The sequence below is a fragment of the Neofelis nebulosa genome, chromosome 14, assembly GCF_028018385.1.
Source record: "Neofelis nebulosa isolate mNeoNeb1 chromosome 14, mNeoNeb1.pri, whole genome shotgun sequence".
NCBI classification, from domain to species: Eukaryota; Metazoa; Chordata; class Mammalia; order Carnivora; family Felidae; genus Neofelis; species Neofelis nebulosa.
Genome location: NC_080795.1, coordinates 41135961 through 41150316, shown reverse-complemented (window position 1 = coordinate 41150316; position 14356 = coordinate 41135961). Strand labels below are relative to the sequence as shown.

Genomic DNA, 14356 nt, shown 5'->3' with positions numbered 1-14356 from the left:
CTGACTCACAGACTGCGAGATCGTGACCTGAGCTGAAGTCGGATGCTTAACCGACTGAGCCACCCAGGAGCCCCCTCCCCATCTTTTTTAACACATCCTGCTAAATTAAACCTTTTTAACTTTAAAAAAATTTTTTTTTTTTTTTTTTTACATTTATTTATTTTTGAGAGACAGAGCACAAGTGGGGAAGGGCAGAGAGAGAAGGAGACAGAATCCAAAGCAGGCTCCCAGCTCCGAGCTGTCAGCACAGAGCCCGACGCGGGGCTCAAACTCACAAACCGTGAGATCATGCCCTGAGCCAAAGTCAGATGCTCAATCGACTGAGCCACCCAGGCACCCCTAACTTTTTTTAACTTTTGCCAGTTGAATCGGTAAAATCTACTGTGATCTTTTCATTTCTATCTCCCTAATTACTTGTGAGGTCAAGTTCTATGTGTTGGATGTTCTTTTATTCTTTAAATTTTTTTCTATTCTACATCTGGTATTCTATAGCATTGTTTTTCTTAGTTTGTAAGAGTTACTTACAATTTGATTTTGGTTATATAAGTGATACATGAACATATTTTTATACATTTTCTAATAATACAGTTAAATTAATAGTTCTTTACTATTCTCCATTTCAGTCTCCTCCCAGTAATAGTTACTGTCAATAATTTGATGGCTATCCTTCTAGACCATTGTGTCAATAGAAATATAATACAAATCATGTACATAGATTATAAAATTTTCTAGTAGCCACATTAAGAAGAAGTAAAAAGCAGATGAAATTAATATTTATGATGCATTTTATTTAACCCAAAATTTATATCATCTCAACATGTAATTAATATGTTATTATTTGTACTAAGTCTTAAAAAGTTGGTATATATTTTACATTTACATCTCAGTTTGGATGCTGAATTTTTATTGTGAATTCTTGATCATTATTTAGATTGCATAGTACAATTGAAAAAACAGATTTGTATACCCAAGTTCTAAACATAGTTAAAAGTTGTTTACTATCTTAATAGAGTTTTTAAAAATTTTGTTTATATTCATATCTAGATCTGCAAAACTAATTCCATCTGTTTTAGAAGAATTGATTTGACTGGGAATTAAAAGTATCAGTTTCAGGGCACCTGGGTGGCTCAGTCAGTTGAGCGTCCGACTTCAGCTCAGGTCATGATCTCACAGCTCGTGAATTTGAGCCCCACGTTGGACTCTGTGCTGACAGCTCAGAGCCTGGAGCCTGTTAGGGATTCTATGTCTCTCTCTCTCTCTCTCTCTCTCTCTCTCTCTCTCTGCCCCTCCCCTGCTCACGTTCTGTGTCTCTCTCCTTCAAAAATAAATAAACATTAAAAAAAAAACCACATCAGTTTCAAAAGTATGTCAAAGTTAAGTAAATTTACTATGTCACATTTTCAGTGTTAATATTATTAACATTGATTTCACATGGTCATTGTGTAAATTAAAAGGCAGCTCTAAATTTATGAATATCAACAAAATATTTTTTATTTTTGGAGAGAGAGCCTGAGCGGGGGAGAGGAGCAGAGGGAGAGAGAGAGAGAGAGAGAGAGGTAGAATCTTAAGCAGGCTCCAGGCTCAGTGCAGAGCCCAACACAGGGCTTGAACTCATGATTGTGAGATTAAGACCTAAACTGAGATCCAGTCGGATGATTAACTGACTGAGCTACCCTGGCGCCCCAACAAAGTACTTTTCAAAAATTTTATAGCTTTTGCATGCAATTTGCATATCACTCTGAATTGCAATTAAAGTTTTCCATTGATTCATGTTGGAAAAATGTGTATGTCACTTACTGATTTGTATCATTATGAAAATTTTCACTTAAAAAAATTTTTTTTTAACGTTTATTTATTTTTGAGACAGAGAGAGACAGAGCATGAATAGGGGAGGGTCAGAGAGAAAGAGGGAGACACAGAATCCAAAACAGGCTCCGGGCGCTGAGCTGTCAGCACAGAGCCTGACGCTGGGCTCGAACTCATGGACCGCGAGATCATGACCTGAGCCGAAGTCGGCTGCCCAACCGACTGAGCCACCCGGGCACCCCGAAAATTTTCACTTTAAACATAATTCTCTTACCTGTCTAACCAGGTCACAGATACTTTTTTGTAAGAGCTTCAAATTTAGCTCATTCATATATAACTGTGATATTGGTAAGAAAATGTAAAGTATCATTTTTTCATTTTTGATTATTGAATGTTTGGCAAGCATTCCTTTTGTTTCAAACAAATGTTGAATTGGAGTTCGCAGTACTATAATTCTTTACAAAACTTTGTGACTCAACCAGTGAGCACTGGTGAAGAACAAAAAAACATCATTAAATGAAATGTGTTCTGTTTCTTTTTCTATAAACTGGCAGTGGTCATAGCAGTTGCATACATATTCCAAATGATTTTAACAACTATATTCAAGATAGTTTCCTTAGAGTCTACTTATGAAAATGAAGTACAAAATTTTTATAGTATATCTGGAACAAAGTAATAAGTAAAACATTCATTAGTTTATTTATCTGTCATTAATTAATTATCTTTTAAAGTAAACTGTACACCCAACACGGGGTTTGAACTTACGACCCCAGGATCAAGAGTTGCATGCTCTATTGACTGAGCCAGCCAGACACCCCAAAACATTAGTTTTTTGTTTTAAAATTTCAATAGATCAGTTTTAACCTAACCTAAGAGAGCAATGATCGGTTGTGGTGGAACTTTTTTTTTCCATTTCTCACTGAAATTCTTCTTTTTACAGATATAGAAGATACACAAATATCTATGCCATGAATATTTGGTCATGAATTGATAGCATTTCTTATCAGTTTGGAAGTCCTTTGAGATAAGATGTGACCCAAATATTCATAGTAAAGTTTATCTTTTAATTGTACAACTCATTTAAATCTAAAGAAAAGTATTTGTATTTTAAAAATACTGAATCATTGAAATCGGTGTGTTAGGTCTTGTATTCTGCAGACAATTGTTTGCTTAATTAATCCTTTTAGAAGTATATATTGTTGTTTGTTTTTTGGTTTTTTTGGTAATCTCTGCACTCAACATGGGGCTTGAGCTCATGACCCCAAGATCAAAAATTGCATGCTCTTCTGACTGAGCCAGTCAGACACCCCTAAAAATATCTTTAAAAAAATTTTCCCGTAATGTTCTAAACAAAATTTCCATACCTGAAATAAAGGTTTTTTCACCAGCTCTTCATCTAGAAATGGTTTTCCTTTTTTGTGCAAGAAACCAAGCCATTTTATGGCTGGCCAAAGTGACAAGCTCACACCTTGTTATATATTATTTAAAAATGTTTCTGGATATTTAATTCTTTTTTTAGATGATTAAACTTCATTTTTGTTTGTTGAGAGGAAATTTCTTGTTAGATTTACTATGTATTTGTTGACAGTGTCACATAGTATTGTCTGGTTTATAATCTAAAATTTTTTTACACAATGAACAGCTTATTTCTGTTCTCTTGTATCAAATTGTATTTAGTGTTTATTGTGAAATTTGTGATGTGCCTTAGTCCAGTCTTTATTCTTCATTGTTCCAGTGAGAGTACTAGCTTCTGCATGTCCATTTGATTCTGCATCAGTAGTGTATTTTCTTTTTATATTAAAAAGTTTATCCATTTTTGGGGCGCCTGGGTGGCTCAGTTGGTTGAGCGTCTGGCTTCAACTCAGGTCATGATCTCACGGTTTGTGGGTTCGAGCCCCGCGCCGGGCTCTGTGCTGACAGCTCAGAGCCTGGAGCCTGTTTTGGATTCTGTGTCTCCCTCTCTCTCTGCTCCTCCCCTGCTTATGTTCTGTCTCTCTCTGTCTCTCAAAAATAAATAAACATTAAAAAAAATTTTTTTTGTCCATTCTTAAATGTTTTTGGCTAGAAAAAGAGTTTAATTATAATGCAATTAAAACTGTAATAAATATTTCAGAACAGTAATCAATTACAGTTACACAGGATATCACTGTAATTTGTACTGTCTGCATAAAATATTCAAACAAGTCCATTAAATGTTACATCAGTGCATAGAAAAAAATCATTCAAACGTAATCAGTTTGTTAAGATTGAATACACTGGTGGAAGGGCCCTGGGTGGCTCAGTTGGTAGAGCATGCGACTCTTGACCCTCAGGTTTGTGAGTTTAAGCCCTTTATTAGGTGTAGAGATTACTTTAAAAAAAAAAAAAAAGAAAGAAACATTGTCTACACTGGTGATGTGATTATGTGTAATGTCAAAGAAAAATTGTATTGGAAAAGTAAAATAAGCAAGAAGACTTTACTCAAAACTATTGCAGTAGAGGGTAGAGATTGAATTGAACTCCCAACACAGCAGGGATTTATAGCCAAGGGGCAGGATATAGAAGTGAGTGAATGAAAAATTACTGAGAGGAACTTGGTTAGGATCAGGGTGAAGGTATGAAGAATTTGGTTAGGTATCAAGAGTGGAGAGATTCTTGCCAAATCTGGGCCTGGCAGGCTGCCAAGGCCAAAGCGTAGTTGAGAAGAGGGCTCAGAGGAGCCTGACTAAAGTTTGGTCAAGGGGGTTGTTCTTGTCAGTAATGTAGAAATAGTAGTATATGGGATCAAAAGGTTATGTAAAATGTAATCCTACCAAAACAGTAAAGTAGTATTTCATGGAAAAAATATGTTTCTTCAATTTAAATTTTTTAACTTTAAAATTCAATAAAATATAAAATTCACTTTCTCGGTTCCATTAACAACATTTAAAATGCTCAGTAGCCACACCTGATTCATGGCTATGCTAAATAATCAGGCCAAGTAAGTTTGAAGATCTAATTGGCTTTATTAAAGAATTCATGCACTGGGCCCCACCTCCTCTAGCTAGTAGAGAGGCACTCCAAAGAGTTGTATAAAATGAAAGGTTTTTATAGAAGGAAGGAAGGAGGGTTAAGAAAGTTATTAGCGAAAGAAAAGGATTGACAAGGTTGTTTTCTAGGGGAGAGGTCTTACCATGCAGAGTACCTCATCTTTCTTTGAGGGAGAGAGGACCCTCAGATGACAGTCATTGGCACTGGTGGGAAGAAAAATTTCCTGACTGACTGGTTAAGGCCACACTTCTGGGGGGAGGTTGAAACTGCAGCTAAGTTTAGGTATTAAGCCCCGGTTTGGGAACTCAGTCAAAGTGATACCATTGGGGCCTGTGGTTTTCTTTTCTTAACATTACTGTATTGGACAGTGGAGTTCTAGACCTTTTGGGAGTATGTTTTCATACATGTGTTTATGCCTGCCTACATATTTTGTACCTGTGTATATTTTTTCTGTACCTACAGTTATTTAGCTTTGGTTGTTTTTGGTAAACATAATGGGATTATATAGTATGTATTTTTCTTTTACTTGCTCATTTCACCTACCATATATCTTGGAGCTTATTCTGTGTCAATACATAAAAATCTGCCTCTTTTATTTTAGTGCTGCCTAGAGTTATGGATGTATTCTAGTGATTAAAAAAAATTTTTTTTTTAAATTTTATTTATTTTGAGAGAGAGGTGGGTGGGGAGGAGCAGAGAGAGAATACCAGGTAGGCTCCATGCTGTCAGGCACAGACCCTAATGTGGGGTCTAAACGCACAAACTGCAAGATCATGACCTGAGCCTAAACCAAGAGTTGGATGCTTTCCCAACTATGCCACCAGGCGCCCCTATTCTAGTGATTTTAAATGTCCCCACCTGAAATGCCCTTAGATTGCTTCCAACAGTATACTATTACAGGGAATGGTTTATTCTTCCCTGTATTTGAATATTTTTTCTAAGTTAGATTCTGAGAAGTAAGATTACTGCAATTTTAGAAGGTTTTACACATGTGAAATATTAATACTCTCACACCGCCATCCAGAATGCTGTTTTACACTCCCATGGTAGTACCAAAGAGAACCCTTTGCTCTGCACCATCGTCTACTTGACATTTTCAATCTTTAAGAATTTTGCCAGTCTTGTGGATGAAAATTATTTTTAGTATACATTTTTTGAGATAATTTTATGAGATTTATTGATTTTTCATATTTTTATTAGTATTTCATTTTTTATTAAAAATTTTTAATGTTTGTTTATTTTTGAGAGAGTATGAGCGTGGAATGGTTAGAGAGAGGGGTAACAGAGGATCTGAAGAGGGCTCTGTGCTGACAGCAGGGAGCCCAATGTAGGGCTTGAACTCAAGAACCGAACCGTGAGATTATGACCTGAGCTGAAGTCGGACACTTTAACCGACTGAGCCACCCGGGTGCCCCAGCATTTCATTTTTTAATACATCACCAGTTATTTCTTCTGAAATTAACTAAGTTTATTATCTAAAGACGGGATATATCCTGTATTCTTGGGTTTCCTTTGAGTTCCTTTGATCAGGTTGTTAGGTGGGTCAGTTTTTAGTTTGCATCTCTGTGGACAAATATTATTTGCATTTCTATTTTCTGCAATTTACTGAGCAATAAAACTGCCTAACGGCTATGTTAGGGAGGAATAAATATCTTCTGCCCTTTAGGTCTTTTTCACTGGACTAAGAATTAAATTGATTAGCATGAGAAAATCAAATTTAGTTTTATGCATACGGGGAATCCACACAGACATGAGATTTCAAAGACAGGGAATTTGAGACTTATATAACATCCTGAGCTAAGGAGGGGGTTTAGTGGTCTGGGGAAACAAAGAGGAGGAAGACCTTTAGCAGGAAGGTAAGAGTATATGTATGGAAAACAAAGGTTGCCCTGTTACTGTAGATACCTTTCTTAAGTAAGGAACAATCTGTTAGTAGCTTTTCTTCTTGGTACAGGTTCTCCTTTTCAATGTAAATTTAGGCAGTTGAGGGGGAGGTTAAGAGCTTTTCCTGAATCTGCTGAGTTTTGATTGCTTTTAGGTCAAAACAGTCTTCATCCAAAGTGGCCCATTTTTGGAGCAGCTTGCCCTTAGCCCCTATACTTGTATATGAAGGGAAAATAGGCTTTTTTTTTTTTTTTTTTTTTTACCTTGTTTATGTTACATTGTTAAAATTGTTATGCATACATTTATTATGTTTTCTGACAGGGATTAGAAAGTACATTCTAAACTCCACCTGGTGGCCTTGCAAATGGCTAGACTAGCTGTTTACATTTGTTAAAAAACAACATTCAATTGAATAAGTTTTGAAGGTCTTATTGATTTTATTCAATGATTTATCAATTAGGTAGCATCCCATTTAACACACAGAAGAGAACTCTGAGGAACTATACAAAATGAATGACTTTCATAGGCAGAAGTGGGTGCGAACAAGGAAATTATCCTAGGAAAAAGTGGATTGGTTGTGTTCATTTTCCTTAAGGGTCTGGTAGGGGTCTGTCAGGCAGATCACATAGTTCTTGATTGGTTTAAAATCCCGTTTTTGGAAGAGCCAAAACTGTAATTAAGTTGCAATTAGGTGACATGGGACTTAGCATAAGTGACTCTATTTTGAGCCTGAAATCTCTCTCTCTTTCTCTCTTTTTTAATGTTTATTCGAGAGCCAGAGAGAGATACTGCCGGAGGGGGAGGGGCAGAGAGAGAGAGAGAATCCCAAGCAGGCTCTGAACTTCCAGTGCAGAGTCAGACTCAGGGCTTGATCCCACGAACTGTGGGATCATGACCTGAACTGAAATTAAATCGAGTGAGATGCTTAACTGTCTGAGCCACCCAAAGCACCTCCTGGTGTCTCGTTTTTAAATAGTCTAAATTATATGAATATAGCTAAATAAAAATCCTACTCTGTAATAATAGCAAATGCCATTTTGTTGTGTGTGGTCTTCAGGCATGATTATTCTGTTCTCACTGTGAATGGTGTTTTTTACACATGATAAAGCAGGCTAGCATATTCACATACGTTACAGCTAGAATAATCCATTGCTTTAAACATATAATTTTTAAGTGTTTTTTAGATTTAATGTTCAACAAAAATTTTTTCATAAGTAACTGAAAAAAATGTAGTGGCTACTGTAGACTGTAAATGAAGGAGAAGCTTAGCTTTACTGTGAAGTCTGAGTCTGGGTGTAACCTAACTAGCTAGAGGATATGCAATTTCTGATTGACAGCAGGACCAGCATTATGCAGATTTTGTAAGAGAACAGCAGCTCAGAAAACAGTGATTAGGGGCTCTGTTAGGAATCACTACATTCATCACTCATCTTTAGTTTTTCATTTCCCTGTCTACTGGATTTGTAAACAAATAGCACAAAACAGTTCCTCTTTTGTTTTTATTAAAGTGGTACTGCAATGCAGTTTCAGTCTATCAGCTAGGCATACATGTGTGGAAATACGATATTCTCACTAAATTAGCTAATTTTTAGCTGTGTTCCCTGTTTATCTCTAGACCTTTGTGTATTAAATCCTATCTCGAGCTGTTCTCTTTATACACAAGTGTGTTTTGCTTGTGCCTTCCTGTCTTCTTCAGTGAGAAGCTTTATGTAGGTCAGGCTTGGCTTAAGCAGATTTCCTGAACCTGCGTCAGCTTAAGCTGGAGGAATTTTAATAAACCCTCCCCTGTAGGCGTGGGCCTAAATGAGGCTAGCCTAGTTAAGCCTGATCTTTTTCTGTTTGTGAAAAGAGCTGAGCAGAGCTGAAGGCTGCATGGTGGTTTCAGAAACTGCCTACTTAATTTGAAAAGAACAATGGTAGGAAAGGCTAGATCTTCCAATTTTACCTTATCTGAAAAGCTTGATTTGCTAAAGCTTGTGAAGCCATATGTTAAAATTCTCGAAGAACACACTAATAAACATTCAGTAATAGTGGAAAAGAATAGATGTTGGGATATCATAGCAGTAAACTATAATGCAATTGGAGTAGATCGCCCTCCTCGAACAGCCCAGGGCCTACGCACCCTTTACAAAAGGCTCAAAGAATATGCCAAACAGGAGCTATTGCAGCAAAAAGAGACCCAATCAGATTTTAAAAGCAATATTTCTGAGCCAACCAAGAAAGTTATGGAGATGATTCCCCAGATTTCCAGTTTTTGCCTGGTAAGAGACAGGAACCACATTCAAAGGTAAGCTTTATTTTATTTTCTTGTGGAAAATTATGGCGCCTCCTATCTATTGGGCTCTGGCTTAGTTGTGATAGAGATATGCATAGTAAGCATCCCCACTACGGGAGCAATGAATAGTGTCTTTGTTTTGCTTTCTTAAAAAAGAAAAGTGAGGCTATAAGGAATTTTTCTGCTGCATTTGATTTAAGCCACTTTTTATTGTCTTCCCCTCCCCCTACCTTCTCTCTATAGTTTCTAAAAGTAAAGGTTAGGGAGTAATAAATGGGATGAAATTTGTAACATAACCTCATAAACTTTTTAAGCTTAAAATTTAAATTGCTAATTAGCTTCTGAGAGATATCTTTTTCTTATTTAGGATTATATTTCATTGGAATTTTCAATTTTATGTAAAGTTAGCAGTTTCAGGAGAAATGGAAGAACCCTTGTTTTTTAATGAATTATTACTGTCTACACTTAGTGAATATTAATTGAGCTAAAAGCCTAAAATAAAAAATTAGGTAAATTTATTAATGGCATGATTGTATATACTAAGACAGTTTAAATTATTTTCCAACATATTCAAAATAAGAAAGATAAATACAAGGAGTTAATGCCTAATTAGGGATTCAGATTACTTAATAAAATTAAATTTTTTGTTGTTTTTGTTCATTAATGGTGTAGTTTCACTTTGATCTTGAATCATATAGGAAAGAAGGGTAAGCACTCCTATTTTGCAAAGATATAAACTATGAATTTTAATATATGAGTAAGCAACTAAGTTCTTACAGGGTTAGAAACAGTTGTTTGGTTAAATTTATGGTCTGGGAATAACTGGGAATCTTCAAAACTGTTATCTTATTACTAATTCAAATTTTAACCCCTGACAAAAGATAAAAATGGCAGCTGCATTCTTCTGAACCATTTAGGGTTATTTAAACAAATTGTAAACTTGTGAGTTGAGGGACATTTCAAACAAAGATTTACAGTGCTTTCTTCTTGGTGGAAGAGTCATTATATAAGCTAAATTATTGATTACCTGTGAAATCCTTTTGAAGTTAGGAGAGAAACAGGGGAGAAAAACTTTTTTAACCAAACTTGTTATTTTTATAATTTATTAGGGTAGTTTTTTTGAGACCAGCTTCTTATCATACACTGCTTATTTCTGGTAGATAACATAGTAAAAAAAAAAAAAATCAGGGGGAATCTGGAACTTGGATACACAGTGTATTAATTCATCAGTGCTTAAAATGTTCTCTGTGAAGAGAAATGATTAAATCCTAATTTGCTGGGTGTCCAAAAAACTCCACAGTAAGACTTTTATACTGTACTGCTTATTAACCACCCCCCTGCCCCCGCAAAGTGGCTTTCGTGTTACAGGTATAAAACTACCTTTTGGGTATTAAGTATAGGCTTTTGTAATTTGAAAACTACATATATAAACTGTAGTTTTAATTAGTGGTGTATTTTAAAAATACAGTGAGTATAGAAGAGAGGTAATATACAAGTATCTGTTTACATTATGACTATTTGTGAACATACAGTCAATCTTTTGGGATAACAACATTGCTCTGATAAATGAATTTGTTAATTTATACATTACAAAACCCACTATTTAAACAAGAACAACTTTTCATATTTTAAAGGGAAGAATTTGTTATTAGAAATAAGCCTTTTTAGTGCTTGTGTCAGTGTGCACATTGCCATTTTCTCTGTATTAGCATTTTTATTTAACATATTTGTATATTTAATGTGCTTTTACTTGATTGGACATCATCTTGAATCTTCATAATTCTCAGAAGTTTATAATCTATAATCTTAGTTATGTTTCAGTATAAAATATGCCTGTTAATCTCACCAAACTCTCCCATTCTTAATAAGGTAAATATTACTGCTTATATTTAACATATTTAAAGATATATACCCGTTTTGTAAGGCTACCTCTATAACACATTGATATATGTCTTTATTTTTACTTTTCTCTAATATCAGATTATATTTTGTGTTTTTGCAGTCTATTTGACCTTCAAAATTCATAAATTTTAGAAGTCCTTCTGCTTATAATTTTTGTGACCTTCTCTAAAACATTTTTTATTTTTTACTTCGTTATGCTTACTTGTAATGTTTCAATGAAAATGAATATTTCTGATAAAAGCATTTTAAAATTTACATGGGAGTGTAATGTCTGTATATAATAGTGGTTCTTATACTCCTTTATACATACTAATTTGGAATAGCAATTATGTGGGTTTTTAAAAGTTTCATTTTTGTCTGTAGTTTTAACCTTCCTCCTTGCTAGGTTTTAGAGTTAATAAAGGGAAGACTTGCTACTTTGAATTACATTGATATTGTATTGTTTTACTTTTGAAAATTGTAAGATGACAAAAAGAATGAAAAGTAAGGAATTTATATAATCTACAAATTTTTCATAACATACTATATATCTTATTATTTCATTTGTATCTCTTAAATATCTGATAATTTCTGGCAATTTAATTTCATTAGTAAGTGACATATGGAGAGTTTTAATTTTGTTCCTCATGTTCTACTTGAACTTATTCCAGCATTTTAATCATCCATGTAGAGTGCATTCTTAACTATGTTACTTATTTATCATTTGGAAAGTGTTCTCTAAATAATGTTGAATGTAGTGTTTTTTTCACTAATGGTCCAATACTCCCTTTCCCCTCTATAACTTATTTTTAAGTTAGGCAGAAGCATAAATTAAAAAAAACCCAAGAAAAAAATTACATATTCTTAATCAGTAGCTTCATGTTACTCATGAAATTTGTTTGTTGAAAAAGTAGAATTTTTAGATACATTGTGTTTTATGTCATAACAAATATTGTTATGTCACAGTTTAAATTACGCTAAAACTAGTTTTCTCTGATAGAAGTGCGTATTTTATGAAAGTTACATGTAAATTTAACAGGCTTTCAGTATATAGTATATAAGCCATTTAAAAATACTTCATTAAAAATGCCTTTTGTTTAATCATTCAACATGTGATAAATACCTGCTAGGTTCCAAGTACAGTATTATGCTCTGCTGGGGATACAGTAGTGGATATGAAACCTTTCCCTGTGAACTTTACCTGACCAATGGTTGAAAGACTGAAAGGCCAACAGAGTCATGTGGTTTAGGATCTGTAAAGAATAAACACCATGGTATCTAAAATTGTATAGTTAGGATAACATTCTGATAGTTGGGCATACCCAAAGCCATACAAAAACTTGATTTTCTTTTTTTTTGGACAGATATAGAAATCCTATAGGAGGACAGTACCTCCTATCTATGGTCTTCTACTATCCTAGAAATCATGGACCTTGGTGATTTTTAGATCAGCCCAGGAGAGCAGGAGCAGGGGATCTAGGGCTAAGGTGTGGGAATAGCAAGGCCCAAAGTGTGGTAAATGTCCCTTTATACCATTTAAGAATGTTGGGCTTGTGGGAACATGTGGTATCTCTTTGAGAGCATTAAGAAAGGTCTTTCTTTTTTATTTACTTCATTGGCCTTAGGTAGTATTTGCAATTTTTTGTCCTTTTAAGAGCTTGATTTTAAAGTTAAGGATGCAGTGAGAGCTGTATATATATATTATTGAAATTTTAAATTTAGTCATTTTAAATTTCAAGGATTAAATTTTTTTGTTTCCAATTTTCTTTATAGCTCTAAAGCTTGACAATTTGATGTATACTAATTATGAAATGATGCTATAAATATGCTCTTGTCTTCATTTGATTTACATTTAATGCTTTTTTGTGTGCTGTAGTGCAAACTTGGATGAGGAAGCACAGGCTGGTACGAGTTCACTACAGGTAATGTTGGATCACCATCCAGTTGCTATTACAGTGGAGGTGAAGCAAGAAGAAGACATTAAGCCCCCTCCTCCACTGGTTTTAAATTCTCAACAGAGTGATATTTTAGAGCAAAGAGAAGACCATGAATTAGTACATGTTATGGAAAGATCTTTGTCGCCGTCACTTTCCTCTGTTGACATGAGAATGACCTCGTCTCCATCTTCTATCCCAAGGAGAGATGATTTTTTTCGGCACGAGCGTGGAGAACACTTTAGGTCACAGTTAGGGTATGACCCTCAGATTCTGCAAATGCTGAAAGAAGAGCATCAGATAATTTTAGAAAATCAAAAAAATTTTGGATTGTACGTTCAGGAGAAGAGGGATGGATTGAAAAGAAGGCAGCAGCTAGAGGAAGAGCTGCTAAGAGCAAAAATTGAAGTGGAGAAGTTGAAAGCAGTTCGCTTACGGCATGATCTGCCTGAATGTAATGGTCTCTAATATTTTTTTTTAATCTTGCAATTTGATAATTTTAATTTTGGCCCAATTACTTTCATTTGGTAATATCCTAAGCAGGATACATATACTCTTAAAAAGTGTTGTTAGTCTCAATTGTGAAAAAGCCTTTTTTTTGACATTATCCAATTATTTAATTTTCTTTTGACATATATTAAAACGTATGCATCGGTTGGCATGGTTATATATTTTTTGTCTTCAATTTTTTTTTCTAAGAAGTTTAATTGATGGCCTTACAAAAGATGTCTTATTTTGATCATTAAAATAGAACACACATGAAAAAGATATACAAACGTATTCTTTCAAAGTTCTGAGTCTTCAGCATTTTAAATTAGAGCTTTGAAAACTGTAGTTCAAGGTTTTTAAGTCCATCTAATTTAGAAACAGTACAGGCCTGATAAGAGAAGCTTGTCTGTATGACATTGATTTTTATGCTTCCCTGTGTTTTGAAGAAGTGATAGAATTTTAGAGAGGGAAGGTATTTGGAAATCACTTTTTTCCACCTCTTCAGTTTAGAGATATGAAACTGAGGTCAATTGGAGAACTCAGTGACTTGATGTAACAGAGCTGTTTATGGCAGAGCAAGGATCAGCATTCAGTTTTCATTTCTCTGTAGGTTTCTCCCCTGCTATTCCATAGAAGTAAAAATCCACTAAAATATATTCCATATGAAAAAATTATAGAAGTGTTTATTTCATCAAAATTGCTTTTAAAGATTCATAGTTATGAAATCAGGGGACTTCTATCAGTTACCCCTAGCCTTCTTCCCTTTTTTGTCCAGCAAAATAAGATGTTCTCTGTCTGGACTTATATATTTTGGCTATAAGATTTAATGTCGTAATCATTTTTCATATCTTATTCTGAAAAAGATTTATTTCACAGTAAAAAAGTTAATGAACAAAATTAAAATTTTACATAGAAATAGCAAAAAGTATTTATGATTTAATATATATTATTGTAAATACTGCTATTTTAGTATTTGCAGAAATAAAATCCCAATTCTGAAAGCACATTTTAAATTTAAGTGAAATTTTTAATATGTATATTTTTGTTGGTGCTTTGTTGAGGAAGGATTTTTAAGCCA

The 14356-nt window shown here is 34.3% G+C and overlaps 1 protein-coding gene across 6 annotated transcripts in view; it reads left to right on the top strand.

Moving 5' to 3' along the window:
• Positions 1-14356, top strand: part of LOC131494315 (DNA repair and recombination protein RAD54B) — a 121825-nt gene that overhangs the window by 31320 nt on the left and 76149 nt on the right. The window contains exons 1-2 of one of the 6 annotated variants that reach the window (XM_058698584.1): positions 8497-8986; positions 12732-13243. The exons of 2 other annotated variants lie outside the window; for them this stretch is intronic. In XM_058698584.1, coding sequence (XP_058554567.1) covers positions 8613-8986; positions 12732-13243 — 886 coding nt within the window. In that variant the 5' untranslated portion in view covers positions 8497-8612. Of the gene's footprint in view, positions 1-8496; positions 8987-12731; positions 13244-14356 lie in introns of those variants that run through there. 3 more of the 6 variants (XM_058698583.1, XM_058698585.1, XM_058698588.1) reach the window with 3 other exon arrangements.